This window comes from Eulemur rufifrons, chromosome 1 (assembly GCF_041146395.1).
Source record: "Eulemur rufifrons isolate Redbay chromosome 1, OSU_ERuf_1, whole genome shotgun sequence".
Lineage (NCBI taxonomy): Eukaryota > Metazoa > Chordata > Mammalia > Primates > Lemuridae > Eulemur > Eulemur rufifrons.
Window position 1 is genome coordinate 2,050,359 of NC_090983.1, and position 27,638 is coordinate 2,077,996.

The 27,638-nt window shown below is 61.0% G+C and overlaps 1 protein-coding gene across 2 annotated transcripts in view; it reads left to right on the forward strand.

Moving 5' to 3' along the window:
* Window positions 1-27,114, forward strand: part of HDAC4 (histone deacetylase 4) — a 256,247-nt gene extending 229,133 nt beyond the window's left edge. For both annotated transcript variants that reach the window (XM_069465509.1, XM_069465519.1), the window contains exons 19-27: window positions 666-721; window positions 2,673-2,760; window positions 4,585-4,704; window positions 5,637-5,734; window positions 14,257-14,375; window positions 15,933-16,066; window positions 24,433-24,517; window positions 25,543-25,684; window positions 26,352-27,114. In XM_069465509.1, coding sequence (XP_069321610.1) covers window positions 666-721; window positions 2,673-2,760; window positions 4,585-4,704; window positions 5,637-5,734; window positions 14,257-14,375; window positions 15,933-16,066; window positions 24,433-24,517; window positions 25,543-25,684; window positions 26,352-26,391 — 882 coding nt within the window. In that variant the 3' untranslated portion in view covers window positions 26,392-27,114. The remainder of the gene's footprint in view (window positions 1-665; window positions 722-2,672; window positions 2,761-4,584; window positions 4,705-5,636; window positions 5,735-14,256; window positions 14,376-15,932; window positions 16,067-24,432; window positions 24,518-25,542; window positions 25,685-26,351) is intronic.
* Window positions 27,115-27,638: the final 524 nt, after the last annotated feature.

Below are 27,638 nucleotides of genomic sequence, written 5' to 3' on the forward strand. Positions count from 1 at the left end.
TAGGGGAGCACCGTGCTCACAGGGGCAGGTACGTGTTTTCCAAACTGTCAGTTTTCACTTGAAAGCCCAAATTTTATCACTGACAACCCCCACCTGCCACTTTCCTTGAAGTGACCGGCTCTCTTTGTCTGATTCCGAGTTGGAATAGCCGCCGTGTGCCCGGGTCCTTCTTTCAGGGGGCGTCGGGTTCCGTGGACCGGGCAAGTCTCGGCCGCGGCTTCCTTCCCAGCTCTCGCTCGGGATGCTAAAAGTTCACGTGTTTGAGGGCAGAGATTTCATAAAACACTTAACTTCTGTCTCATCGAGGGCATTTTTAAGGGAGACGGCCTTGTTCCCCACAAACGTGCCCTGGTGAGTGGCCTGTGCTGGGCTCCGCATGGCGCCCACTCCCCAGGCCGAGCAGGCCGCTGCGGGGAGAAGGGTGGCGCCAACTCCTTCTTGTCTTGGTAACTGGGCCTCACTGGGAGCCTCCCAGAGCCAGCAGGCCCTGGGAAAGGAAGGACCCAGACAGCAGCCCTGTCCCCTGTCCCGTGGCAGTGTGGCCTGCACGCAGTGGGAACCCGCATCCTCCAGTCCATGCTGAGTGGGCTGACAGTTCAGTTTGTCACAGTTTCTCGTGGATATAAAACGTGTCGTCACTCTCCCCCGTCCGCTGTTGTCTGCAGAATGGCTTCGCTGTGGTCCGCCCCCCGGGACACCACGCTGAGGAGAGCACACCCATGTGAGTAGACACGCGGTCCTCTCGGGCAGGGCCTTGGCCCCACAGTGGCAGCGGGGGGCTGGGCTGCCACCGGCCTGTGCTGTGTCCCAGCTTGTCTGCACGTCCCGTGTGCTGACATGCGCAAAGCACGCGTAGCTCTTGAGCCACGTGAGCAGGCGCTGAGTGCAGCCGCCAGCACCACGGGGCAGTCGTGAGGAGTGGGAGGAAGGAGAGGAGAGGGGTCTGTGTCAGGTAGTCTGGGGACATCTCCTGGTCGTTAAGTTTGCTGTCGAGCTCGGGAGGGGCAGGTTGCACTGGAGCAGGTTCATGTGACACTGATGTCACAGGGAGCCCCTCAGGTCAGTTCCCGTGCGGCGGTCAGTTCCCGTGCGGCGGCCTGTTAGCTGACCAGCGCTCAGCCAGCGTGCCAATGAGGCGAGTCACAAAGTCGTGGCCAAGGAGCGGTTTGCTGGGCTCTGCTTCAGCTCTTCGAGGCAAGGACCCAGCATAGACTGTCTCAGATGGTCACTGTTCCTGGAGAACCAGCGGCAGGTGCAGACTCACCTGGGCGAGGCCAGCGCGGGCTGTGTGCAAAGTGCCTTCGCTGCCCAGGCGGGGAGTCAGACGTCCCGCCAAGCAGCGTGCCGCCTCCGGGGCACGGAATCCACAACCGCGGCTGAGCGGGACGGGCACTGGGAGCAGTTCACACCCTGTGCTGGGGCCTAGTCAGGAGGAGGCGTGTGGGCTGTGCCCTGAGGAGTGTGAGCAGCAGTTTGTCAGGTGGCAGAGTGGGTGCAGACACCTGCACGTGCACCGTCGGGGGGGCCCAGGAGCAGCCGGAGCGAGGACAAGCCGCAGGCGGCCGGGAAGGGGCCTCCGTGCGCCCAGCGAGCTCGGCCGTCAGCAGAGGGGCAGGCTCTGCACGTCTCACCAGGGGGTGGGATGATCAGGTCCGTGTTCCAGAAGGGGACCCCCTCATGCCCAGAAAGGAGAGGTCATACCCATGTGGAGTGAACCCCAGGTTGGAGTCCTTGTGGCTTTACCTGAAAACCCTGTGGCCACTTCCCAGAACACTCCATCTTAGGTGTCGAATTTTCTGTCTGTTTCATCTCTCTGAAGTTACTTCGTGATTCAAGTCTGAGTTGGATATTCTGAATAATAAGCCCAAACAGAAGACAAACATTCTCAGCCGCAGTTCACTGCGCTCCCGGGAGCTGAGCCGTGGCTCCGAGTGCAGGACGGCAGGGCTTGCCCCCCACGACAGGCGGCCGGGGTTTCGGGGGGGCGCGGCCTTCTCGCTGCAGCCTGGATTCTGGGAACAGACCACCAGCGTCTCGGTGGTGCAGGGGAAGATGTAGGTGGAGAAGATTCTCATTTTGGCTGGAATCCCTTTCTTAGCGTGTTCTCTTGGTCTTTTGAGTAAGACTCTTTAAAATTACAGCTAGTTATCTCTTAGAATACGGACAGATAAGCAGAAAGCAACAAAAATAAGTCACTGCTGTGTTTTGTGGACCACAGCGTCCCTCGAGGTTCAGTAAAGTGTTCTGTGAAGCTTCTTGAGGCAAATACAAGGGAAATGTTGGGAAAAGTAAACTAAATTTTCTTACCATAGGAGTGCTGGAAATCTCCAACCAGGAGACTGTATGTGTGTGCATGTGACTGTGTGTGCTGTGTGACTGTGTGTGTTGTGTGTATGTGTGTGTGTGTCTTGCGTGGTGTGTATACATGTATATCTCTGGGGGGGGTGCACGTGTGTATCTGTGTGGCGTGTGTCTGGGGGTGCCTGCATGTCTGTGTCTCAGCCGATCATACAGTCAGTTACGGTTCCCCGACTATTTGTTCAGGAACTATGAATTTGCCAGAACCCCCTTAGAATCTCATGGGATTCTAGATGGTTCTATCGCCAGTCGTATAAAGGCTGACTGACAGACACCCACGTGCTGTCCCCATCTGTCCTAATTCTGTCCTTTAGGGGCTTTTGCTACTTCAACTCCGTGGCCGTGGCCGCCAAGCTCCTCCAGCAGAGGCTGAACGTGAGCAAGATCCTCATCGTGGACTGGGTGAGTGGGGGCCACCGAGCCCTTGTCCTCCCAGCAACAGCCGTGTGTGTGCAGGGGAGGAGGGCGTTTGGATCGGGGAACCTAACTTTCTGGAAACTGTCTCAAAGGCGGCAGAAAATTTAAAGCCCCACACCTGCTAGGAGCCATTTTGCAGCTTCCGCCAGCCAACCCGCCAGCCCTGCGCTCCTGGCCCGCCAGGAAGGTCCTGTGGTTGAGGCAGCAGCCGGGGGCAGCGCTGGGCACCTCTTGTGGGCAGGTGGGCTTCGTGGGACTGTGCCCCCCACCAGGAGCCTGGGACGTGCCCTCCCTGGCTGAGGCGCACACCCGTCGGCCACCGCGGGCAGCCCTTCCCGCCACGGTGCGGTGCGCAAGAGCGCTAGAACGCAGGCGGCTGAGACGCCTTCTCCTCTTCTAGAAGAGGTGCCACATCCCCAAGCCCCACTGCTCCAAAAGGGTCAGCTCTTAAATCATGCTGTGTGATACCTGAATTTGAATTCCCAGATAGGTGTACTGATTCTTGCACTGGGAATGAATATTCAAGGTACTCGTTTTATTACTCCTTTTTGAGACATATATACACATATATAGTGTTGGTATTTGTGGTTCATGATTTATCCCATAATGTTTTTAAGGGATAAAAAACAGATCCGTCCGGTTGGGTTGTAATTTGAATTGCGGAAGTCCTGCTCAGTTTGGGGAAAGCAACAGAACGTAAGCCAGGCTAGCAGGCAAGCGCCCGGGTGGGCAGGCTGGCTCTGCAGGCAGCGGGTTCGCACCTGGCCAGGGGAGCGTGGCTGGGGCGAGTCAGTGAGGGTCTTCACGGGGCTGGGGCCAGCGAGCCTTTTCCCAGCTCCAAGGAGTCGGTGGAAGGCCGTGGGGCGAGAGGTCTGAGGCAGCCGGCAGTTGGGGCTGGGGACCCTTCTCTGCCCGTCAAGGACTTAGGGCGACGGATGGCCTGCGTGGACACGGTGTTCACCAAGGGTATGCTGTGGGGGCGACCACGTGGCCCGAATCCGTCCTGAAGCCACAGACCACAGGAAGCCCCAGCGTGGTCTTCACAGCCACGGCGACGGCATAACCCCTCGGTGGGGCCGTGGGCGCCTGTGGGCCTGCGCGTCCGGTTCTGTAGTGAGCACAGATCACCCGTGTAAGGAGGGAGAGGGGAAGCAGCAAGTCCCGTGTGCAAAGCCTCTGGCCGTGTGCAGCTTTTCTCAGGCGCACAGCTGTGCACGGCGGGGCTGGCTCCGCCTGCGGCCCCGGGCAGGACGGCCCCGGGCAGGACGGCCCCGGGCCGGGCTTTGTTGCCCTCTGGTGCTCTGAACGCCTGGGAGCTGTGTTAAGCAGTGGCTTGCGGCTTTCGCACAGGCTGTTACCCCAGCCAGGTGGGCCTTGTCTCCTGCCGTCCACGTCGGGGGACAGGGGTCGGCACCTCAAACGTGCCTGCACGTGGCCGGCCACAGTCAATGACTTCCCTCCCGAAGGAGGCTGAGGAGATGGCTCCCTTGTCGCAAAGACGGGCAGGAGCAAGGAACTGACCACATTTGTTTGGAAAATCACGGCCTCCAGGCCCGGCTGAAACACCAGCCTGAGCTCTCTGCTGGGCTCAGGCTCCTCCCTGTGCCAGGGGTGCGGAAGGTGGCCACAGACTTGCACTGTGCCCTGGAGTCCCCAAGATCCCCGCCACGTGGCCCCTGCCCCACCCCTGCCAGGGGCCGGTCATCCTGTCAACAGGAGCCGTCGTCACTGGCGCAGACGGGGACAGCTCGCGGTGAGGGCCGCGCCCGACGCCCGGCTCTGCCTGAGTCCGCCCTCTCTGTGTTTAAGGACGTGCACCACGGGAACGGGACGCAGCAGGCTTTCTACAGCGACCCCAGCGTCCTGTACGTGTCGCTGCACCGCTACGACGACGGGAACTTCTTCCCCGGCAGCGGGGCGCCCGACGAGGTGCGTGGGGTCCCTGTGCGGCCTGGGAGGGAGGGCTGGCCTGGCACCACCAGGGGCCACTCCGTGCAGCCCACTTGGCACAGAAGCAGGGCCTGAAGGCTCGCTCGCGCCCGGACGGTAATCTCAGTCGGACATCCGCCTGGATCCCACCGCGTGTGTGTGTGCACGCGTGCGTGTGTGTGTGTGCACGCGTGTGTGTGTGTGCACGCGCCTGTGCTTTGCCTGAAGCGCACATGAGAGGCTGAAGGTCGTTTCTGGTCACCATCTAGGCAAACCTAAGTGTCTGCGCTCGAGTGAGCGTGCGGGCCGGCTTCCTACAGGCAAGGCCAGGCCGCCCGGGCAGCAGGAGTGGGCTCTGGGCTGGCGTCTGCTGGGGGACACCCAGGCGGGCACCCCGTCCTCCGTCCTCTTTACCTGTCCTGGGCTGCAGGACGGCAGGCCGAGGCTGCTTTGCGGTGCCCGTGTCCCCCGCAGAGCCTTCTCTCCTGTAAACAGGGGTCCCCACGGTGGGGGTTCCACCCAGGACAGAGGCTTCCTCTGCCTCTGGGACTTGTTTCTTGAAAGGAAGTGAGAAATGACAGAATCATCTTCATTTTCGCCCAGAGAGACCCGGTCTGATTTCCCCGTGTGGCGTAGGGCACCGTATGGACTGGCAGGTCCTGGGCAGTGTTACTGGGGTCACTGTGCCCCTGTGGCTGAGGGAAGAGGGTCGTTCCCGCAGTGCAGGGTGCGTGAGCGCCCCCCGTGTCCCGTGGAAACGCTCCGTGGTGATGGCAGCGCCGGGGCCGCGAGTGGCCAGCCTCGCACACATTTCATAACAGCACGTGCCGGGAGCCCGTGACACCCTGGCCCTCCCTGTGGGGGGCCGCCCCCGTCAGCTGTCCCCGTCAGAAGCCCCACTGTGACGTGTGCTTCTCTCTTTCTGCCCACAGGTGGGCACAGGGCCAGGCGTGGGCTTCAACGTCAACATGGCTTTCACCGGTGGCCTCAACCCCCCCATGGGGGACACCGAGTACCTGGCGGCCTTCAGGTGAGTCCTCAGGCTTCTCGTCCCTGTGACACCGGCAGCTCTGCCTTGGGGAGTCCGTTCTGGGTGACCAGGGAGGACGCTGCATGGGTCAGCGCCTCTGAGACCTCGTCCCCAGGCAAGGGGGCCGTCTCAGCTCATTCCTCAGGGTCAGAGGTGGAATCTTTGGACGTCTTCTTACCTGTTCTTAGGATGCCTTTCTGTGCGGTAAAAAAAAAATCAGGTCCGTCTGGGTCCGGATAGCAAGGAAGTGGCAGAGACGAGGGCTGGGTTTTGTGCTAAGTGTGTGCTGACGGAAAATGAAGGCACAAGTCTGAAAGATTCTGTCGTCCCGATTGTTCCTCCGCAGACCCCTTGCGAGACGCTGCGAAATGGAAACAGCTATTTCCCTTTATTCACAGCTCTGCCTCCGCCCGACCCTGGCCCTTTAGAGCATAGCTGCAGGGTGATTGTTTTTAAAAACGCGATTGTTTTTGTCATCAAGTGGCAATTTCTACTTTGATCTAGGCCAGATTGAATAATTCCTGCAACCAAAGCTAGACGGCTTCTTGGTGCAGGTTCTCACTGTGCGGTGGTTTGGAAGTGGCTTCTCCGCCGCCGGGGTTAGGGGTGAGGTGGGCCCCATGGCAGCCGCAGCCGGGTGCAGCCCCCGGGCCCGAGGCGCAGGGCTGTGTCAGCGAGGCCGAGGACAGACCTCAGTCTGTCAGGAATCACTGTCCATGCCGGATGACACAGAGCCCCTGCAGTTTCCAAGGCGTTTTTCTCTCTGGTGTATGTACATATGAAGCACGTATGTGCAAGCATGTACCAGTGTGATGTGTGTGTCTTTGTTGACATGTGTGCACATGTCTGTGGGCAAGCACATCTCTGTGCAGTGTGCGTGTGTCTGGACCCATGCGCATGTGTGGGCAGGTGTGTGTGCACATCTGTGGGGATGTGAGCGTGTTTGTGCATGTATGCACACGTGTGCATGTGTCTCTGTCTCTGTGGGGCTGGGAGTGTGCACGTTTCTGGCGAACCGCGCACAAGGACGCATCTGTAGGAGTTTTGATGTAGACTCTGCCACATGCTCTGAGGACCCTGAGGAAGTCACGTGACCCCCGTTGGCATCTGCTCGCTCACTTTGAAACGGGGTCCCCTCCTCCCCTTGGGAAGCGGGTTGGGGTCTGGGGAGGCAAAGCGCTGGCCCGGCAGGTGCGGGACCCCCCCCCCCCCAGCTACCCGGTGGTCCGCAGGTCCCCCTCCCCAGGTAACCAGTGGTCTATAGAACAGAACGGACCCAGGGGATTCAGTCACGGCGGCCAGCGCCGGAGACCTGGGCCGATGTGTGTCCAGAGTGAACCGGCTGACAGCAGCCCACACTGATTCTCACCAAACCACCGTCCCTCTGATCTCGCTGCTTTGATTTGATGTTTCTTCCTGCTCTGTATCAGATAAAATGTAATTTTGACAATTGCCCTGCGCAATTTAGGGGAGAAGGACTTCCTCAAACTCTTACATCTTAAAACTTGCCAATGTGAACTCTGAACCCGTGAAATGGGGGCTGTCCCTGTCTGTCCCTAACACACGGCCCACTGGCGTCACCCTGCGGTCTCCCCACGAGGACCCGTCAGCTTTCTGCCTGAGTGGACGCTGGCACTGCCCACAAGACCCGGGGCCCGCGGGGCGGATCCTGGTGCAGAGGAGGAGGCAGCGCGTGCTGGGCCTGACGGGCAGTTCTCTCTGCTTTCAGGTCGGCACATTCAGGCAGTTCCGGCTGGGCTGGCCCTGCCCTCCTGGGCGTTTCTTGGCTGTGCCTTTGGTTCCCTGATTCCGGTGAAAAATCTGCGCGCCACCCCCCACCCCCCGCCCCGTGTCCCTGCGGCTGGCAGTCCCAGGCCTGGCCGGGCCGGGCAGGTGGCCGGTGTCTGCCCTCGAGGCTCCTCCCAGACCCCGGGGCTGCCGCAGCCTCAGGGTCGAACCGTCTGTCTGAGTTGCTCTCCCCGTCCGCTTTCATCCTCCGCCAAGTGTGTGCCTGATAATCCTTATCAAGTGAACTTTTTAAGGCTTAAATGGCCTCTTTGAAAAGGAAAATTGTTTCAGCGTTTTTTTTATCGATTGTGATGTAAAATAGCACTTTGAAGTTCACAATTTACGGCTCCCTGGGCATCGCTGATGGGAAGACGGGTAGGAATTCATGCCCCTTCTGCTGGCCTCTCCCGGTTTGGGGGGCCCCTGGGACAGTGCGTGCCTTGAAGGCAGCACCTTGTTACCCAGATCCTCCCGGCCAGGGTGCATTTTCAGGGGATCAAGCACAGGATGGAGCAGAGATAAGAAAATTGCCCCTAATGAAAGCCAGAAGCAGCGGCACGTTCTCCTCGGGCTCAGAGAGCTGAAGGAGAAGAGGGGACCTAATTCAAACCAGTCCCGGGGCCAGACGAGCTTTGAAGTTGGCTGGGCGGAGGGGGGCTGGGGGGGGCTGGGTGGAGGGAGAGCTGGGCAGAGGGGGGCTGGGAGACAATGCACTGGCTGAACCCCCCTTCCCCGCGCCCTGGCCGGGAGGAGCCCTGCCTGTCAGCAGTGATGGACGTGAAATTAGGCTCATGTTTACTCATGATTTAGAGTTAAATGTGGTTTCATGAAGTTTATCCAAGATGCGAGCACAAGTGGCTGTTCTAAAGGGACGACTTTCATCTCTTCGTGGACTGACAGTGGCCTCCAGGTGGGCAGCTGGGCAGGTCCGTCCCACTGTCCTGCCTGTCAGTGAGGCCCGGAGCCCAGGCCCTGTGAGCACCTGTTTCTTCCGTGGGACGCAGTGGTGCTTTTTGTAGATAGCTCTTTTTAGGGCTGTGCTACAGTGCGCCCAGGCGTATTGTTTTGACCGTCCGGGAGTGGCGCTGACTGCGTCCACGATGCTGCGGTCTCACGCCTGAGGGAGGAAGAGCTTTGATCCAAACCAGTGCACCTGCTCTTCTGGAGACCACTGTGTGTCTGTCGGGCATCCAAACATTTTCCTGTTGTAGAATCTGAGGACATTCTACACTTTCAGAGCTAAAGGCTCAGGGTAGGGAAATCCCACGTTCAGCCAGGCTTCCTGGCACCTGCTGGCCCTGCGAGACATGAGCAGGGGACGGAGCCCTGAGAGACATGAGCAGGGGACGGAGCCCAGCGCCCGCCCTGGGGGCAGTGGGGGACTGAGGACGGGCCCTGGGTGGCGCAGTGGGACCTGGAGGGGCTGTGTGTCAGGAGCCAGAGTGACGCGAGGCTGAGAGGGAGCAGACCCTGCCTGGCCGCATGCGGGGGATTTGTCCTCAGTCCCGCGGTGGGGCCTGTCCAGTGGCTCTGACTAGTGAGCGAGGCATCCTGGCCACCCCTGCACGTGGGGTGGGCCTGTGTCCCAGCAACTTAGAGCACCCAGGACAGAGCGGCCCAGGGTGGGGCCATGTGGTCCGGGTGAGCCCATGAGAGGACAACAGAGCCGGCCGGGCTGGCCGTGGGGACAAGGAGGAGAGCCGTCCCCAGGAGCAGGGCTGGGGGGTGACGTGCCAAGGGGAGTGGGAGCTGGGTGGGGTGGGGGGCGGGAAGGGGGCTCCGTGGAAGTCTCGGGGTGCTGCCTAGGGGAGCGTGGGGTGCCGGGCACGGGTCTAGCAGGAGCAGGTTCGAGTCAGGCTTGGGTTGGAGCAGGGAATGGCTCGGCTGGGACGCTGGCGCCTCAGTAGAATTTCAGCAAAAAACGAGAAAATGTCCGTCCCGGTTGGCGGTTGGGAGGGCACCGGTGACCCAGAAGGACAGTGCGGCAGATGAGGACAAAGCGAATGGGTGTGAGGAGGAGGACGGCAGAGGCCCCGCCCCCTGAGAGCCTGCGGGTGCGTAGCCGCGGCCCAGGCCCAGCAGAACTTTCTCCCGAGGCCAGTGGCGGGGCTGCCGCCTGTGAGGAGTCTGGTGTTTTATTCCTGGGGCACATAAATGGGAGGGGTATCGAGAACCAGGAGCCCTGGGGCGGGACTGGGGAGCACCCGAAGGGGGAGCTGCTGGGCCTCAAAGTCTGACGCGCCCTGGGCCTGAGGCTGCTCAGGGGGACTCCGGGGACAGGCTGCCGAGGTCCAGGGTGGGGCGGAGGTGAGGGTGGGAGGGTGGTGCTGGTGGGTTTTCTGTGTGGACCCTGAGCCCTCCGGGCTGGTGGCAGGAGTGCGCCGAAAGGAGCCCACAGAGCCAGGCACCCACGCCCTTTGGAGGGGTGGCGGTGAGTGAGACGGCAGTGGCCGGGGGCAGTGGCAGGTGGCATGAAGCCGCAGGACTAAGGGTGGGAGCGGCCGAGGGACTGGAGGTTGCAGGGCCAGAGCCGGCTACCTTCCAGGAGGGCCGCAGGGGACAGCCAGGCCCACCTCATGGGTTGGGAGGCAAAGTGCACAGGTCAGGGCACATGGCGGGCCTGTCCACCAACACACGGTGGCAGGCAGGAAGGGTGGGAGGGTCTCAGCCTGGCCTGGGCACCCAGCTCCGCCCTCCGGCCGTGTACCTTCCCTGGCACGGTGCCCACGGTGGCAGGCAGGAGGGGCGGGGTGGCCGCTCTAGGTGGCAGTGTGGGCCGCACGCCCGCCAGCGTCCCGCTCACCCCGGTCCTGGAGGCCCAGCCCAGCTGCGGCACAGCCGTGGTCTCCCAGGCTGCTGGCAGGAGTTGCCTGGAGACGCAGTGAAGGGCCTGGTGCTGCGTCGGTGACACCGACACCGGAGCAGGCCCTGAGCAGGCTGCGGGAGGAAGTGCAGCGTCTGCGGCTACACAGGGGACGCCGCACACTCTCGGCTGCGCTGCACCGTCCCGTCTGCGGTGCATGGAGGGGGCTGTCTCGGGCCTGGTGGTGGCTTCTCCCTGCGCCACCGCGCCAAGAGTGCACCTTCCGGGTGACTGCCGTCTTCTCTCAGAGATCTGCCCGCTCTCACCATTTCTCCTGCCGCCGAGCAGAGGATCGACTGGTGCTGCCTGGGAAGCTCCAAGCCTCTGCCCTCGGTTGCCCCACAGAAGGCAGAGGGGACCCCGTGGAAATGCTCACGCCGAAGGGATGGTCTGAGAGAAGGCCGAGCGCAGATATTTAGATCATCTTTTTATTTTCAGAGACTAAGTTGATTATTAAAAGTTTAATTCTAGAAGATAAAATGTGAGCCCGGTTTCCCAGTTTCCTTGCAACGCCTATTAAATACGGGCATCCTTCAGCTCCCTCCTGCGGGAGGGACCCTCCCAGCCACCTTGACACAAGGAGTGGCACATTCAGCCTCCGACTTACTGGCTGATAAGCCATGTCCCATGGAGGAGAAGTGACATTTCTTAGTCGTATCACAAACGGGTGTTAGACCCTCACACACGCCTCACATGAGATCTTAAATTTAGCAAATGTTTAGAATCACGACCTGGAGGCCTCCCAGGCCAGGAGAACGGAAACGAGAAAAACGTCCAACGGCGCCTTCTGCACCCGCGTGGCCCACACGCCTGTGCCCACGGCCTGGAGGCACGTGCCGCGGTCCGTTTTGATTGGCTTTCGGGCAGCTCCACGCACCAAGCCTGGACACCAGGGGCTCTCTCGGTACGAACTCCACTCACCAGTGATTTTGACGGGACTCCTTTTTGGAAGGGGGATTAGAAATCGCATAGCTCAGCAGTTCTTCAAAGCAGGGAACCAGAGCCCGCCGCATGCACTTGCTTCAGAGCAGCCGCTGAAGCGCTTTGGGAACCACACGGTGTCTGCGTGAAACGTCTGCGGTTTTCAGTGAAAAAACGTCTTGGTTCAAAAATCCATGCCAGAGGCACGGCAGAAACTGTTATTCTGCCTGGAGAAAAAGCTCACGTGAGAAGAGGTTTGTTGAAGCAGCGAGAAGCCGGGCTACCCGGAGTGGCACAGTTGGCAGGGAGGTGGCCCCCGGGTCCTGCCGCTTCCGGGTGGGCCCAGGACCTTGGTCATAGTGGACGTGGAGCCCGGCTGCCCGTGGGCGTGGTGACACGGGTGTGGGCCCGAGTGCCAGGGCGGGCTCCGTCAGGTGAAGGTCAAAGGACCTCTCCGTCCCGTGGCATTCCCACCACCTCCCCACTGAAGCTCCTCAGCGCCCAGCCCGCGGCGGGACGGCCAACACCGGCCCCGGCGCACACACCGCTTCACGTTTGTCAAGGCTGCCGTGGCTCTGTGGCCGTCCCAGTGGGCACAAGGAAAGCTGTCAACGTCTGGGGCCCGTGTGGAAGGACGTCGTCAACGTTGTGTGGGTGGATCAGAGGAACAGGTTGGCAAACCACAGCCCAGGGACCAAATCCCACTGCCTGTTTTTTAACAAAATGATACTGGAACACAGGGACGCCCTCGTGTTGGCGTGTCACCGGTGCTGGTTTCACACAAGGCTGGGGCTGAGAGGTCCCGGCAGACTTGCTCACAGGCTGAGCTACCGCCTGTCCTGCCGTGGCAGGGAGAGTTTGCCTGACAGGTGGCCTCAGGGCACAGACGCTGTGTCCTTTAGAAGAACTTCCTTCAGCTACTGCAGAGGCAGTTCCAGAGGAAGTTGTGTGACCTGGACACAGCCTCAGAAGAAAGAAAAGACGAAAGCAGCAGAATGCTCAAAAGCCACCCAGGGTCCTCTGTGACTTCCCATTTTGAAGTCGGTCAAGCGTGAGTTTCTGGCCGGCACGGCGCCGCGGTGTGAATGTGGTGCTTGTCTTGGCGCCCGTGTTCTCGGCGCCGTCTTGAGAGACTGAAGCCACGTGGTCCTGCCGTGTTTCCGGGCACGTGCTCTTCTCTGCCGTCCACGCCGTCTCTGGGAGGCCTTCCAACCGCAGTGCGTGTTCTCGAATCGGGCTGGGCGTTCCCGCTGCCTGGGCATCGTCGGCAGGACTCGTCCCCGCCGATCCTGCAGGGAATGGCAGCGAGATCGTCACCCTGTGTTTAGCCGTCTGTCACTTCTGCCACCATCAGAATTCTTCAATGGGATTGCCACGCACAGCAGTTCCTAAAAAGGGTCACATTTAATTTTGAGCATTTTTGTTTCTTTTGGCCAAAGGTGATAACTTTGCTCACGTCTGTAGGGAATTTCATTGTCGTATTAGAGACTGAACGAGGCAAGATTTTCAGGGCCGGCCCTGCCGCCCCTCAGCCGCCGTGTTTCTGGGGGCTCCCCGGTGGCGGGACGCGTTCAGGACGCCCGCATGAGGGGCCCCTGGGGATCCCTGCCAAGGGGAGTGAGGCGCAGACGGTTCACGTGTGTGCGAGCGTGTGCTGGCGGAGGCTGCAGGGACCCGGAGCAGCCACTTGGTTCAGGGCAGGCGTGGGTGAGTGGACGTTGGTGGTGAGACCATAAAACGTGGGCTTGTCCGGCAACAGGGCGGCGAGGAGCCCAGCGGGGGTCGTGGTGCGTGAGAGGACCGGGCCACCGGGCTTCCTGCTCCACCTTGCTCGGCCTGTGCGAGCCAGGAGCCGTGAGACCACCTCGCTCCCTGGGTCACCACTCTCCCCCGGAAAGGGGGGGCCATGGGTCACCCGCCTTGCCCACAGAGGGGTGAAGGAGACCCCCAGAGTCACTCATTCTAAATGCAGTGAATCAGCTCACACAACACAGGAACCCGCTTGACTTCCTGGTGTGGTGACAACGTGGAGCGCGTATTTACAGCACGTGCTGATGTCATCGTAGGTTGTAGCCTGGTGTGTTTTTCCACTTTTCAGGTAGACTATGTTCCTGTTTCCCTGATACACCTTAACCACAAACTACTCGGTGTTTACATTTTCTGGTTGGTGCTCTTAAATTTGTCATCAGTTTTCCTTTGACGATCTTAAGTGTGTGTCGTTTCTTTTCACTTTACCTTCAGGCGTGTGCGTGTCATGTCAGGGCGTGTTGTTTTGGGGCCCTGGGGGGTGAGGAAGCACCTGGGCTCCCGGGCAGGGCTGGCAGGGCAGCCACACACTGGGCTGAGACGTGCCTTGTGCCGGGGAGGGCAGGGGGATGGCTCAGCACAGTGGCCATGCAGGCCAGAGAGAGGGTGGCAGGAGGACCTGGCCAGGGAGGACGGCTGCAGAGGAGGCAGCGGTAGATTCGGGGAGGGGGTGGGGGTGGGGGTAGGGGAACGAGGGGCAAGGATGGGGGTGGGGCGGGGCAGGGAGGATGACGGAGGGAGGACAGGAGTGGGGGTGGGCAGGGCTGGGAGGGCTGCTGGCAGGACAGGCCGCTGGCTGCGCCCCCAGGGAATGCAGCTGGTGCTGTGGGGGTTCCACGTCTCCCCTAAAACACACCGAGGGCAGGGCACTGACACCTGCGCCCCAGCACTGTCGGGGCCTGCAGATTTGGACCTTAAAGGCGTCCATACAAGGAGCCCCGGCGACACTTGCACTAATTTCCTTCTCACCAGTGTGAGCCTCCGGGTTCCAGCCGGCCGTGTGCAGCCTCCAGCGGCCGACTGGGCTGGAGCCGGGCCGTGCCGGCACCGGGGGAGCCCCACAGTGTTGGCGCCTGTCGGTCCTTCCCGGGCCTGTGTCCTGTGTCCTCCGCTGGCGCAGTGACACCTTCTCCTGCCCTTGCAGAGCTGTGGTCATGCCGATCGCCAGCGAGTTCGCCCCGGACGTGGTGCTGGTGTCATCAGGCTTCGACGCTGTGGAGGGACACCCCACGCCGCTCGGGGGCTACAACCTCTCTGCCAAATGTGAGTGTCGGCCCGAGGCCGGGGAGCTGGGCTCACCCTCCACACTCTGTGCTTCTGCTCCTGTTTGGGGCGCTTGTGTTCCGTGTGTCGGGTCTCCCATCTCGTAACAAGAGGAGGACAGTCACCTTTCCCTTCCTTACCTGATGGTGACGGTGGTAGCTGCCGGGCCATCTAGATCCCCAGGGGCGTGAGCAGCAGGAAGCTGCGGACCAGAGGCCGTGGGTGCTTTTTGCCCACGAGAGAGGGTCCCCTGGCACACGAGGCTCCCTCCTCGGGGTGCCGGTGCCCAGGTGGTGCAGCCCCTCCAGGGCAGGGCAGCCCCCTGCTGCGCACGCGCTCTGTGCGGCCCCGGCTCTGTGACAGCAGCCTGTGCTGTGCTGAAGGGACGAGCAGCCCTTAGGACCTCGGAGAGACAGGCAGCTGGTAGCATGTTGGCTGCGGAGTTGGAGGAGGGAGCCCGGGACACACACAGATGCTGGTGAAGGTTTGCAGCAGGCAGAGGCCGAGCCTTTAGCACCAGGGAGGACCGGCAGCGGCATGGCCCAGCGGTGGCTGCGCCTTTTGCTTCTGCTGTGCCGCAGCAGATCACAGGGAAAGACCCCCTGGCATCAGCACCTCGGGTCGGTCACGTAGAGGCCTGGCCGTCCCCTCTCCCACCCAGCCACGGCTGCCCAGCACCCTGGTGTCAGAGTCCCCCAAGGATCCCCGGGCCCCTCAAATTCCTCGAGGTCCTGCATCCAGCAAGCTGCCCCATCCCCCGTCAGCGGTGGTGACCTCACGTAGGGAGGGTGTGGGCTTCCCCAGGACACTGAGGGACCTTAGGGTGGCCGTGCTCTAGCGCAAGTCCACTCAGTTCACCTGGCCCTGGGCGGTGGGGCCTAGTGGCCAGCGAGGTGACCAGGCAGGGGCAGAGAGACCCTCTGTGCGCGATGTCCCGCCATGCCTGGCCCAGGGCACCACCACAGCTGAGCCTGAGCTTCTTCACTTAGTCCTCACGGCCTCGAAGCCAAAGTCCGTGTTTGCATGAGATAGAGAAGGACTGAGGGTTCCGGAAGTTATGGCCTTTCCAGCACCCAGCAGCTGCCGGGGACCACAGCCTGCGTCAGGCTGTCTGTGACAGCCAGCCCTGGCAGGGCCACTAGTCAGCGGGGAGTGGTTCCCGGCTCTATGGGGGATTCGGGGGCAGTGCGGGGACACACGCAGAGATCAGATGACCAGAGCCCAGTGGGCCTCTGGGGCGGGCCCTGGCCACGCTCTGGCAGCCGTGCCCCTCTGGGGACCTGGAGGGCAGGTGGCACGCGGCCTCTAGGTGGGGCCCAGCTGCCCTCGTTCCCAAACCAGAGCTGCTGTGTCATCAAATCCAAGCACTGACGTCGTAGTTCATGCTCTCAAAGAGATCCAAAAAGGAGCCCCAAACCGAGGTTCTTCAGTGAGTTCATGAAACTGGCCTGTCACCCGTCTTGGTGTCCCAGCCCTGGGGTCTGTTGTGCCGTGCTGTGTTTCTGGGACACCTTGACCGCTGCCCGCCTCACCCTCCTCTCTCCGCTCCCGTTGCAGGTTTCGGGCACCTGACGAAGCAGCTGATGGCCCTGGCGGGCGGCCGCGTAGTCCTGGCCCTCGAGGGCGGCCACGACCTGACCGCCATCTGTGACGCCTCCGAAGCGTGTGTTTCTGCTTTGCTGGGAAACGAGGTACAAAGACCCCAGAGCCGCGCAGAGTACTCGGCGTTGAGGGGCTCGGTGCCGTGGCCCGGCCACCCGGCGCCCAAAACCACGAGAGCGAGTTGGTCTTCCTGCCCGTGTGGACGCTTTCCCGCCTCCGCCTGGAGGGGCGTCGGGAGTCTGGCAGAACTCTGTGATGACGGCCGGGGGACGGGGCAGGGACCGGCAGGCGCCCTCCTCTCTTGGAGGAGTCCAGGGCCCTGCTTCGAAGGTGCTTTTAGTTTCATTTCCCGTCACGTGTGGGTCACGTCAAGAACACGTCCCGAAAAGTTCGATTTTCTTGCCCTCTCACCGTCCTCTGTGGACAGGCGGTCTCTCTGGGGAGCTCTCGGGTGGGTTTGGGGGGTCCGCTCGCTGGCACACGGCCCAGCCAGGGGCTCGGGGTGGGGCCTGAGCGCCCGTTTGCTGTGCTGGGCCCCCAGGCCACGGCGGGCTGTGCGCTGTGTCCCCGCCGACGCTGTGGGCAGAGTCCGGAACGCTGTGGCCTGGACAGAGAGAAGGGACTCTCAAGGGCGAGGGGAGAAAGTGCCACTGGGAGAGCCCCCTCCAGCGCGGCCGAGCCAGGGTACCACGTTTGCGTCCCACCCAGGCAGCGTCTCCAGTGTGTGACACAAAGCTGAGGGGCACTTTCCAGCTCGAGTTTCCGGAACGAGCTCTTCCCGGAGCTTTCCACGCCCTTGGCTGTGGGTCTGCGCCCGTCCCTGCGCCGCGCGGGGTCCTCACGGCGGCTGCGCCCGGTTCCTTCTGGGGAGTTCGGCGCAGGTCCTAGGGACGATGAGCCTGCCCGTGCCTGGGAGAGCTTGAGGGCCACATGGCCAGATCACTCGGCCACCAAAGGGGCATCAGGGAGGGGCCCAGGGTCCAGGCATATCCCCCCTTGCCAAGGGGATGCGGGGTCCACACCTGAAGGAGGCACGTGACTCCACCTCCCCTCCCTGGCCTGTCAGATGAGACTCTTGGCAGACGGGTGACTGGGCTGCTCCGCGATGTCCTGGTGCTCAGTGGTTTACGGGAAACCTGCGTTTCTGCCCCCATCGGCCCTCGGAAAGTGAGGTGACATTGAGGCAGCGGCAGGCTCTGGCCTCCCCTGGCCACATCGTCCTGGGAGAGCGAGCACGTGACGCCGCACACCTGCCGTGCAGCACGTGACGCCGCACACCTGCCGTGCCCGGCCTCCGAGTGCCGGGCAGCACATCTGACAAGCGTCTGCCAGGGAGGCGGCCGGGGCCTTGAGGCAGGTGCTTGTGGAGACACATGAAATGTGGCTGCATCCAGCCAGGTTCTGTGGGACAAGTGACAGAAAGGTCTTCAGTGAAGTGACGCAGGGCTCTGACCTGGTGCTGTTTCTGGTCAGCGTTATTCGCCGTGACCTTCCTGACCTAACAGGGCAGGCACCGAGGACGGAGGACGAGGCCCACGGCTGTGCCCACCAGCCCGCAGTGTGGCAGAGGTGGCAAGGCAGCGTCCTGGGCGCCAGCATGAGGGGCGAGAGTGACAGGGGCTCCCCGTGTGTCTCCCGCGAGGGACCCAGTGAGGAGGACGGCTGTGGCATCCCTGCCCGCTCGGCCAGGGCCGGCCCTGCAGCCACTCCTCGGAGGACAGTGACGCATGAGCGTGTCCCAGGCCAGCAGCCAGGCGAGGTGAGCCGGAGTGCAGGCTCACAGGACCCTGCGTGCGCCACGGCCTGCACAGGCTTCGCTGGGCAAGCTCGGGGCGCCAGGGGAGCATCTGGCCAGGGGTGTGCGTGGCGTCCTGCAGCCCCTGGGCTCATGCCTGCGGGTCACAGAGCCGGCCGCAGCCAGCGTTGCCAAGGGTGGACGGGGACAGCAGAGGATGGCTGTTCCCTCCCGACAGGCTTTGCCGGTCCCGACGGTGCTGGTTTTTGTGTAAATGACAAGAGATCAAAGCCCGAGGCTCCCCTGCGACTGGCAGGTGGCTGGTGACAGGCGTGAGTGACATACCAGGCTGCCGTTTAAAGTGTCCAAAACACTGTCCCCGTCCTCTCTTCACACGGGTGGTCTCGCGCCCTTTCCGCTGTGGTTAAAAGGCAGTGACGTGTGCACGCAGACCGTGCCGCAGCCGTGTGGTTCTCACAGCGAGTTATTTCAAAGTGACAGCGGAGAACTCAGCTTTCAACTCAGCCTTTCCCTGCTTCCTGACGGGTTTGCTCTTCCAGCAAGAAAACGTTCTTTTACTTCAGCACTTCAAAAAGCAGGAAGCACGAGCTTTAGCAAGGTCTCTTTAAAAATCTCTTTAATGCGCGGGAGTTGGACTGAGCCCCGTCCCCTGCCCGCGGCCTTTGATGCAGGTTGATATACGGGGTGCCGGGTGACGAGGCCGCACATGCCGCGCCGCCAGCTGCGGTGGCAGCAGCCGCAGGGACCTGCGCTGGGCTGGGGCTGAGTTACGGGGTGTGTGTCGCGCGTCTCTGCTGCCCCCCGAGCAGCCGGCCCTGCTCCCAGCCCCCATGTTATTTCATAGTTTCAATGTTGAGTTATCTGCAACTGTTGGTGACAATCAACCGTGAAACGTCACCTGAAAGTGTCACCCGCTGCCGTTTAGACAGGCCACAGAGTCGGGCACATGGCACCGTGTGGAGCCTCTAACCGACTCCCGCCAAACGCCTGCCCCGGACGGTGGCTGGGGTACAGACAGTGGCCAGGGTGGGGACAGTGGCCAAGGTGGGGACGGTGGCCGGGGTACAGACAATGGCCAGGGTAGGGATGGTGGCTGGGGTGCAGACAGTGGCCAGGGTAGGGATAGTGGCTGGGGTACGGATGGTGCCCAGGGTGGGGACTGTGGCCGGGGTGCAGATGGTGGCCGGGGTGCGGCCGGCTGCCCTCAGGGCTATGGAAAGACCCGCTCTCCTCCCAGAGGCCACGCCCAAGGCAGCTTCCTGTTGGGGCCGATTTCCTGCTTAGCCGCGTGGTATTTCAGGGTCAGATGCCACCGTTGCATTTAGCCCATGCGGGACCCGTGGGGGCCGTGCAGGGAGCACAGGTGAGACGTGGCGTTGACAAGCTTTTCCTCCCGCGGTTTAGCTCTTCCGTCATGTTCTGATCCTCTGGGAAAGGCATGGACCTGAAAAAACTGCAGAAATTCTTAAAAACAATTGTGGGGGTGGACACTGAGTTGGCTCGGTGCGAGAGCCAGCGGCCCGCCCCACGCCTATCTGCTCCTCACGCTCACACGCCACACACGCACTCACGCTCGCTCACACAGCCTCTCGAGTGTACACATTCACACACACACACACCACACGCACATGCTCACACACACACACACACACACACACACGTGCTCACCTCGCCGGCAGGGGCTGTTGCGTGGGGCGGGGTCGCTCCTGTCCCGCCCAGGCTGGTGGAGCTTCCCGGCCCCCTGGGAGCCAGGTGGAGCCCACCCCGTGGCATGGACCATTGAGGGAGCTGAGCCAGCACACAGAGGGGACGTCCTCATGGCGCCGCGTCCCTGAGGGTCCCCTTTGTAAAGGAGCGTGTACAAGCCCAGCTCGGTCCCCACCCGCCTCTCTCAGCAAATGGCTGATTAGGGGACAGGACGTGCTTGTCCAGCAGCTTCCGTGACTTCCAGCACTGACCACCGAGTCCCCCTTCTCCGTCCTGTCTGGGACACACGGCAGTTGCTCCAGGTTTGACTGCTGCAGGCAGAGCGTGGGGACCTCTGTGCACAGTGTCTGGGGACAGCTGGGCAACTGTGGCTCGAAGGTGAACAGCCCGGAGGGGCAGTGGTGGCCCAGGAAAGGTGCTGGTCCCCTGCCGAGACAGCGTCAGACTGCTCTGCAGAGCGCCTGCCCCTCTGCTCCCGCGCAGTGCGGGGCGCGAACCCCAGCAGCACCGACGTGCCCACGCGTGGTCCCTGCCCGTGGGGAGGGGTGAGGTGGCTCCTCTGCGAGGGTCCCACGGCCAGGGCCTCGTCGTCACTGAGGCTGCACGTCCTTGCGTCTGTCTGTTGGCCACTGGGGCTTTCTCTTCTTGCGGAGTTCGTGTCTTTGCATTTTGTTATTGGACTGTCTTTTTCTCATTCGTTCTTGGGGGTAAATTAGACAGACAGCCGGACAGGGGGAGGCAGGGTGAGAGGCAGGTCTGTCTGAGGCGGGAGGCAGAACACGCACACGCGGTGTGTTACTCGAAGCGAGTTCGTTGCGCACAGATGGGCGGTGCGGGCAGCAGAAGCCCAGGGTCGTCGGGACGGCACCCCGCGGCCCAGGGGAGCGCCAGGACAGACGGGGTCCCGTCTGCACGTTCCCACAGAAGGCAGCCGGGCTGGACCCCACCCTGGGACGTGCGACCCTCCAGGCTGCCGCAGGGAAGGCTCTCCTGTTTCGGGGTGGGGGGCCGGTTCCCTCCTTCTCCCACGCGTGTGCGTCCCCAGCGTGTTCTCTGTCATCCTTGGGAACCAGCGGGGCAGGGAGAGAACGAGGTCAGTCCAGCCGCTGGGACAGCTGTCCTGTGGGGGCGGGACGCGGGCAGGAGGAGTCGTCTCTCATCCTGTCCCCTGGAGGAGTGGCGGCAAGACCAGATCGTCCGTTCCTTGACTGGGAGCACTCTCCTGGCCGCAGGTCTCCTTTGGGGACAGATTTCAAATTCCTGATTCAGTGTCTTTGCTGGTTATAGGTCTATTCAAGTTTTCTCTTCCTTCTTGAGTTAATTTTGAAAAGTTACATTTTATCAGAAATTCATTTCTTTCAACCAGGTCCTCAGATTTATGGGCAGAAGTGACAGTGTCGTCTCCCTGCCTTTTTCGCCCCTGCTGTGCCCGCGGCCGGGCCCCACTCACTCCTGGTGCTGCTGTCCACAGCGCTGCCAGAGCTTGTCCGTTTAATGAGTCGTTTCAAAGATTCGTTTTCAGCTACAGTATCCTTTTTTCTTTCCCAGACTTACTGATGTCTGCTTTTCTGTGTATTTTCTTTCCTTCTTTCTTTATGACTATAATCTTTGCTAACTTCTTAAGCTGAATATTCACTTTTTCATCTTCTTTCCTGCTGTGAGCCCGACACAGTGCTCAGCTGCGTCTCATGCTCAAGAGCGGTAGCGTGGTCGTTATTCTCTAGTTCTAAGCATTTCCTAATTTCTGAGATGATTTCTTCTTTGACCCATGAGTTGGCGTGTTTTTAAATTTCCAGACGTAAGGGCTCGTGGTTCTCTGTCGATCAGTTTCTAATAGACCGCATGGTGGTAGGAAAAGGAGATGGGGTTGGCGTTTATTTTCTTGGAGACTTGCTTTGCAGACGAGCGCGTGGTCCGCGTGCAGAGGTTCCGCGTGCCTGGAACACTGTGTCTTCGCCGTCTGTTTGCAGAGCTCCGCATGTGTGCCTTACACTGAGCCGACCGAGGGGCTCGTGTCTTGGTTTCCTTGACTGACTGTTGTCTGCTTGTCGGCTAGGTCTGAGGAGGACGTGTCGCAATCTCCCCCGTGATGGAACATTTACCCGCGTCTTCTTTCCGTGTTTCCGTTTTTACGTTGGACATCTTAAAGCCATTTTACTAAATATCGACATTTGAAGTCATGGTACCCGTATGACTTGGAGGTTTATTGCTGCAGAGTGACTGCCGTCCCCCCGGCTGTGGTTTTCCCTTAAATCCCTCGTGCCAAACACTGGGGCCGTCCCACCCTCGCCTGTCTGCCGCTCTGCCGGGGCCCAGGTTCCGCCCCCACCGCGCCCGCCCGGCTCTCAGGTGTCTTTCACCAGCGGCCTGAGGCCCAGGACTTCTGTGCCGAGTCCTCGGTCTGTGCCGCGCTGGGCACGGCCCCCCGCCGGGGCTCGGTGACATTGTTTCCAGACTGATCCTGCCCTTATCTCATGCTCAGCTCGCCCCGGTCTCTGCAGCGCTTTCCTCGCCCCCCGTGCTGCGAGCGAGGGTCCCTGCGTGCCATTCGTCCCCCTCCTGGGTCTGAAGACTCACGGCCTGTCCCCTCTTTCTGTTCAGTAGGGACCCTTGAAAATGGGAGCGTTTGTCCCCACGTGGGCAGCACCCTCCCCGGGCAAACGGAGGCCTGGGCCGCAGCCCCGTTAGGGTCACCAGCTTAAACACGGGACACCCCGATGCTGAGGAGCCACTTGTTTGTCAGAAATTCACATTTAACAGGAGTCCTGACGGTTTATTTGCTAAATCTGGCGGCCCTGGCCCCGGCCCCCTCCAGATTAGGGTCTCAAATCTTCCAGGTCAGGTTCAGTAATCTAAGGTTCTTTCATCACACGTAAGTATCTTTCTTTTATTTTTAATATATATTCAACATGTTTACTTTATAATTCATAACTGATCATTTTAATAACTGTATCGTTTAAGTTAAAACTGTATTTTTAATAAACTTTTAATTTTTGGGTAGTGTTAGATTTAGAGAAGGTTGCAAAGCTAGTACCCAAGTTCCTACAAACCTCTCAGAAAATGTCCCCTATTGCCAACACCTTGCGTTAGTAGCCGGAGTCACTGGGCACAGCTTGGAGCCGCGGTGGTCTGTGGCTGTCAGCTGAGCTCCCGTGCGTGGGACTCACCGGTCCGCCACAGCTGCCCTCCTCTGTGAGGTCCCATGGGGTCCCACCTTGCATTTCGTCGTTCTGTGTCCTCAGTCTCCGCGATGATGGTCCGTCGTCGTTGTGCACGACTCCAGCAACTGTCAGGTGCGTTGGTGGGTATTCTGTGGGCTGTGCCCTGTGTACGTCTGAGTGTCTTCTCAGAGCTGTGCACTGGGGAGGATCCCAGGAGGAAAGCGCCGCTGGCACGTCACGGCTGTGCGCTGTCAGCATGGTTTGCAGGCGGCCCGGCTAACCGCGACCCGCCCGGCTCACCGCGACCCGCCCGGCTCACCGCGACCCGCCTGCCAGAGCAGCGTCGGTCAGCTTTGTCCACGATGAAGTCGCCCTTTGACTTCTTTCCACAAGAGGCCCCTTGGCCCCTCAGCCCCTGAGCACCCAGCACCCAGCGTCAGGGTGCATGTGAGGCTCCGCCGGGGGCAGGCGTTCATTGTTTGAAATTCTTCTCTAAGAATGGCGTGTCTGCTCGCCCCAGTGGTGTGTAGACATGTGACCCCCGGATACCTACCTTGTACTTCGGACCGTGCTCGTCACTGTGTTATTTATTTCGTTGCTCAGCTTGTCCCCGCTCTGGCCAGGGGCTGATTTGTCACGTCAGCGCCGTGCACCCTTGGACATGCCCCCTCCCTTGTCCTGTGGGGACCCAGGCTGCTCTCGTGTCGTCCCTGTCTCGGCCGTTGGCAGGGGCCGCGTCTCAGGGAGCCCCGCGTCCGGTTACCGGAAAGCGACTTGGAAACCGTGTCGTCCTCCCGACCAGGTTCCTGCTGGCTCTCGTCTGTGTTGTGTGGGGTTTCTGACTGGGAACGTGTGCTTCTTGGGACTTAGCTGGCAGCGCCCGTCTGCAGCCTGGTCTGGGGACTCGGGGCTCACCAGAGGACGCGCAAACGCTTCTGCGTGGTGTCGGGCCACGGCGAGCCCACAGCTGGGAACAGCAGCTGGCCACTGGCAGCGTCCAGAGCCAGCCAGAGTCTCAGGGTGACTTTGTCTTTTAACTGCTACCCAGAGCCAAAGCCGCAACTAGAACTTTCCTTCCGTTTGTCTCTGTGTGAAAGGTGTCGGTCTGTGTGTGCGTCTGTTCTCGCTGGCCCCTTCCTGAGAGTGGCCGTCCGGCCCGGCCTGCACGGCCGGCATCTGCCGCGGGACTGCTGGGCCTCCCCGGTCGGGCCCCGCTCTGTTCTGGACTCGGCGTATTTCCCAGGGTTTGTAGGCTTTCTCAGTTATTTAGGGCTTTCTACGGTCTCGTTGAGTTTATGATCTGTTTCAGTCAAACGTTGTGATCTGGGTGTCCTGTTCCCCGTGATTCACTCGCACACTTACCTCCCGTCCACCTGCGGCCAGAGCTGGGAGAGACGTGCTGCGAAGGCTCCAGCTCTGGGCCCCTCCCTCCCATCAGCCCCAGATCAGGGGACAGTCGAGCATTCTTAATACGAAGCCAGCAACGCGAAAGTGACACCTGCAGAAAGCAGAAGCCACTTCCCCTCGTGTGACCCTGTGGCGTAGATAGCATCTGCCGAGCAAATCCCACCCGCCCCTCCCGGGAGCATGGAACCTGCGAATATACCTTATGGTCCCCTAAAAAAAAATTTAAAGAAAACAGCAACTTTGTAAAATATTTATATAATAAATACCAAAGCCACATTTGGCTTTCAAAGGTTATTTTCTCTTCTCTGTGGGCAAATGCACTCAACAAACGACCGCACTCGGGAGACAGGCGCCACCGCGAACGCCCCGTTTGGAGGCGCGCGGAGGACGCTGACGTGCCGTCCGCCCACCGTGTGTTTTGCAGCTTGACCCGCTCCCGGAAAAGGTCCTACAGCAGAGGCCCAACGCCAACGCCGTCCGCTCCATGGAGAAGGTCGTGGAGATCCACAGTAAGTTGCCCGGCCCGGTGCTCCTGGGGGCAGGACTCCACCGCGTCCCTCCTGGTCCCTGTCCCCGCTCCACGGTGACTGCCAGCCGCTTCCCAGGCCTGCGTGACACGGCCTGGCTGTGTCTGCACGTGGGGAGCTGACAGAGAGCTCGGGTAGCCCCAGCTGGGCCCCACGGCCTGCTGGGAGGATTTCATCGTCTCCCTCTTACAGCCCCAAAGACTTGAGGCCCAGACGACCTCGGTGCAGTCACCTACCTCAGGTCCCCGCCAGCAGGGGTGGCCACGGCCTCACCCCTGAACCAGGGAAGCCCATGCCCTGAGCTCGGGGAGCCCCGGCCCTGCAGGGAGCCCAGCAGGGTGCAGGCCCTCCCCTCGCAGCACTTCCCCGGGCGGCAGGTCCTGGGGGCCGGGGGTAGCACGTGGCGAGGGGACTCAGCCAGCACACCTGTCTCAGGTGCATCTGTCACACCCTGTCCCCATCACAAGGCCAGTGTGTCGCAGGCCTTTGAGACGACTCAAATGGTCGAGACCATCGGCGTAAGCGGGTGAAGCCAGAGGCCTGCGCCCTGCTTCCCTGCACGGGGGCACTGGGTTCCTGCACAGAGCCCTGGAGCGGGCACAGGCCGGCCCTCTGGGCACAGCCCTTGTGCTCAGGCCTGATGCAGTGACCCCCTGCTCCCAGCACCTGCCAGCGTCGGGCAGGAGACCCGGCTCCCCTGCTCCCACAGCCGGGAGGGCTCAGCACCGCCAGCCTGCAGCCCCGTCCCGCCGCCATGGCAAGGAGGGCCCGTGAGTGCTGAGGGCCAGGCCCCACGGGACCCACCTCGGTCCTGCGTGGCCCTGCTGGCAGGAAGACTCTGTTCCTCTTGGGAGGCAGAAACATTTCCAGAGATTCCCAGTTTTTGTGAGTTTGTAGCCGTGCGGCTCCTGGCTTCTGTCTCTAAATCTCAGTGCCAGGTCCCGAGGCCCAGGGTCCTGCGGAGACCTCGGCGGGCCGCGGTCCCTCAGCCGCTCTCCCTGCCCTAGGCAAGTACTGGCGCTGCCTGCAGCGCACGCCCTCCACGGTCGGCCACTCTCTGCTCGAGGCTCAGAAGTGCGAGAACGAAGAAGCCGAGACGGTCACCGCCATGGCCTCGCTTTCCGTGGGCGTGAAGCCCACCGAGAAGAGGTGAGCGTCTGCCCCGACCTGTGGGCTTGCGGGTACCGCTGGGCAGTGACGTGTCCTGCGGGCTTTCGGGTACCGCTGGGCAGTGACGTGTCCTGCGGGCTTGCGGGTACCGCTGGGCAGTGACGTGTCCTGCGGGCTTGCGGGTACCGCTGGGCAGTGACGTGTCCTGCGGGCTTGCGGGTACCGCTGGGCAGTGACGTGTCCTGCGGGCTTGCGGGTACCGCTGGGCAGTGACGTGTCCTGCGGGCTTGCGGGTACCGCTGGGCAGTGACGTGTCCTGCGGGCTTGCGGGTACCGCTGGGCAGTGACGTGTCCTGCAGGCGGTCAAGCTTTCAACACGGTCGGCCGGCCAAGTGTGCCAGGGTTGGCCCCGCCCGGGGAAGGGAGGGACCACAGGTGTCCCCATCTGGCTCTGGAAAGAGGCCCGCGCGGCCCCCTCTGTCCAGTGTAGATGCCCCTTAGACAGACGTGAGCTGCACTGGACAGCGTGGGCCTGGTGGCGCCCAGCCTCGGGGCAGGCCGTGGCGGGCTGGGGCTGCGGCAGGGAGGGACACCGCGGGGCGGCAGGCGTGCCGGAAGGGCAGTTGCCAAAGGCCAGTGTGTCACCTTTAACGCACTGCTGGGTTCTCTCTCTCCTCCGTTGTGCCCCCCGCCCCCGCCCCCCCAGACCGGAGGAGGAGCCCATGGAGGAGGAGCCGCCCCTGTAGCATCTCCCGGAGCCGCTGTTCTCCTGTTTGTCCGTCTCTGTCTTGAAGCTCAGCCGAGAAACTTTCCCGTGTCACGCTTGAGTCCCACCACGTGCTCTCTTGGAGCACAGGGGACACCAGGCGCAGCAGCAGCGGGAAGCCTTTCTGCCGCCCAGACCCGCGGGTCTCGAGACGCACATGCACAGCCTGGGCATGGCAGCCGCTCACGGACACGGGACAGACGCCGGCGCGTGCACACGCACAGACGCGGAAGCCAAGCACACTCGGCCGCCCCGGGATGCCGCGGGAGAAAGCAGCCCGCGGCCGCTGGCGGCACAGTTGCCGAATCCAGGTGACATGAGGAAAAGAAAATGAAAATCAAAGATCTAATAATACAAAAAAACTTGATTAAAACTGGTGCTTAAAGTTTGATTATTACCCACAATTTCACAGTCTCCGTGTAAACCACTCAACTCATCTTGTAGCTTATTTTTTTTAAAGAGAAAGTTTTCTACGGCTCTGGCCTGCCTCTGCGACGTGGCGGCGTGTGGCGGGGTCTGCGGCAGGCGGGGACGAGTGGACGAACCTTTCACGAAAGCAGAACTGGACAGAAGCAGGAACGTGAGCCTGGGGGAGGGTTGAGTTTCTCGAAGCCATCGGAAGATGCAAGTTTGTGCCTTTATTTTTATTGCTCTGGTGGATTTTTGTGGCTGGGTTTTCTGGAGTCCGAGGAACAATGCCTTAAGAAATTACAAAGAGCGGAGCGGTGGGACAGTCCCCTGCGGCTGGGGCGTGTGGCGGTGCCGCGCCGAGCCGGCCTGAGCTCCGAGGACGGTACCGCTGCAGCCCCCAGGGCTCCTCCTACGTCGCTAGTTACAGAAACGGAGGTAGTTCCAAAAACGTGGCAAATACTGTTGGGGTTTTGAAGTCCAACAAATTTTAAATGAATCCAAAGTGTTCTTTTCTCACACGTCACATAACGATCGATCATCTCCATTTGGTTGTCAGCATGTCGTAGGCACACTTGCAGTGTTACGATCGGAATGCTTTTTATTAAAAGCAAGTAGCATGAAGTATTGCTTAAATTTTAGGTATAAATAAATATATATATGTATAATATATATTCCAATGTATTCGAAGCTAAGAAACTTGATTCTTATGAAATCTTGATAAAATATTTATAATGCATTTATAGAAAAAGTATATATATATATATAAAATAAATGCAGACGGTGAAGGTCCCTGCAGATGGATGACTTGTGAATCAG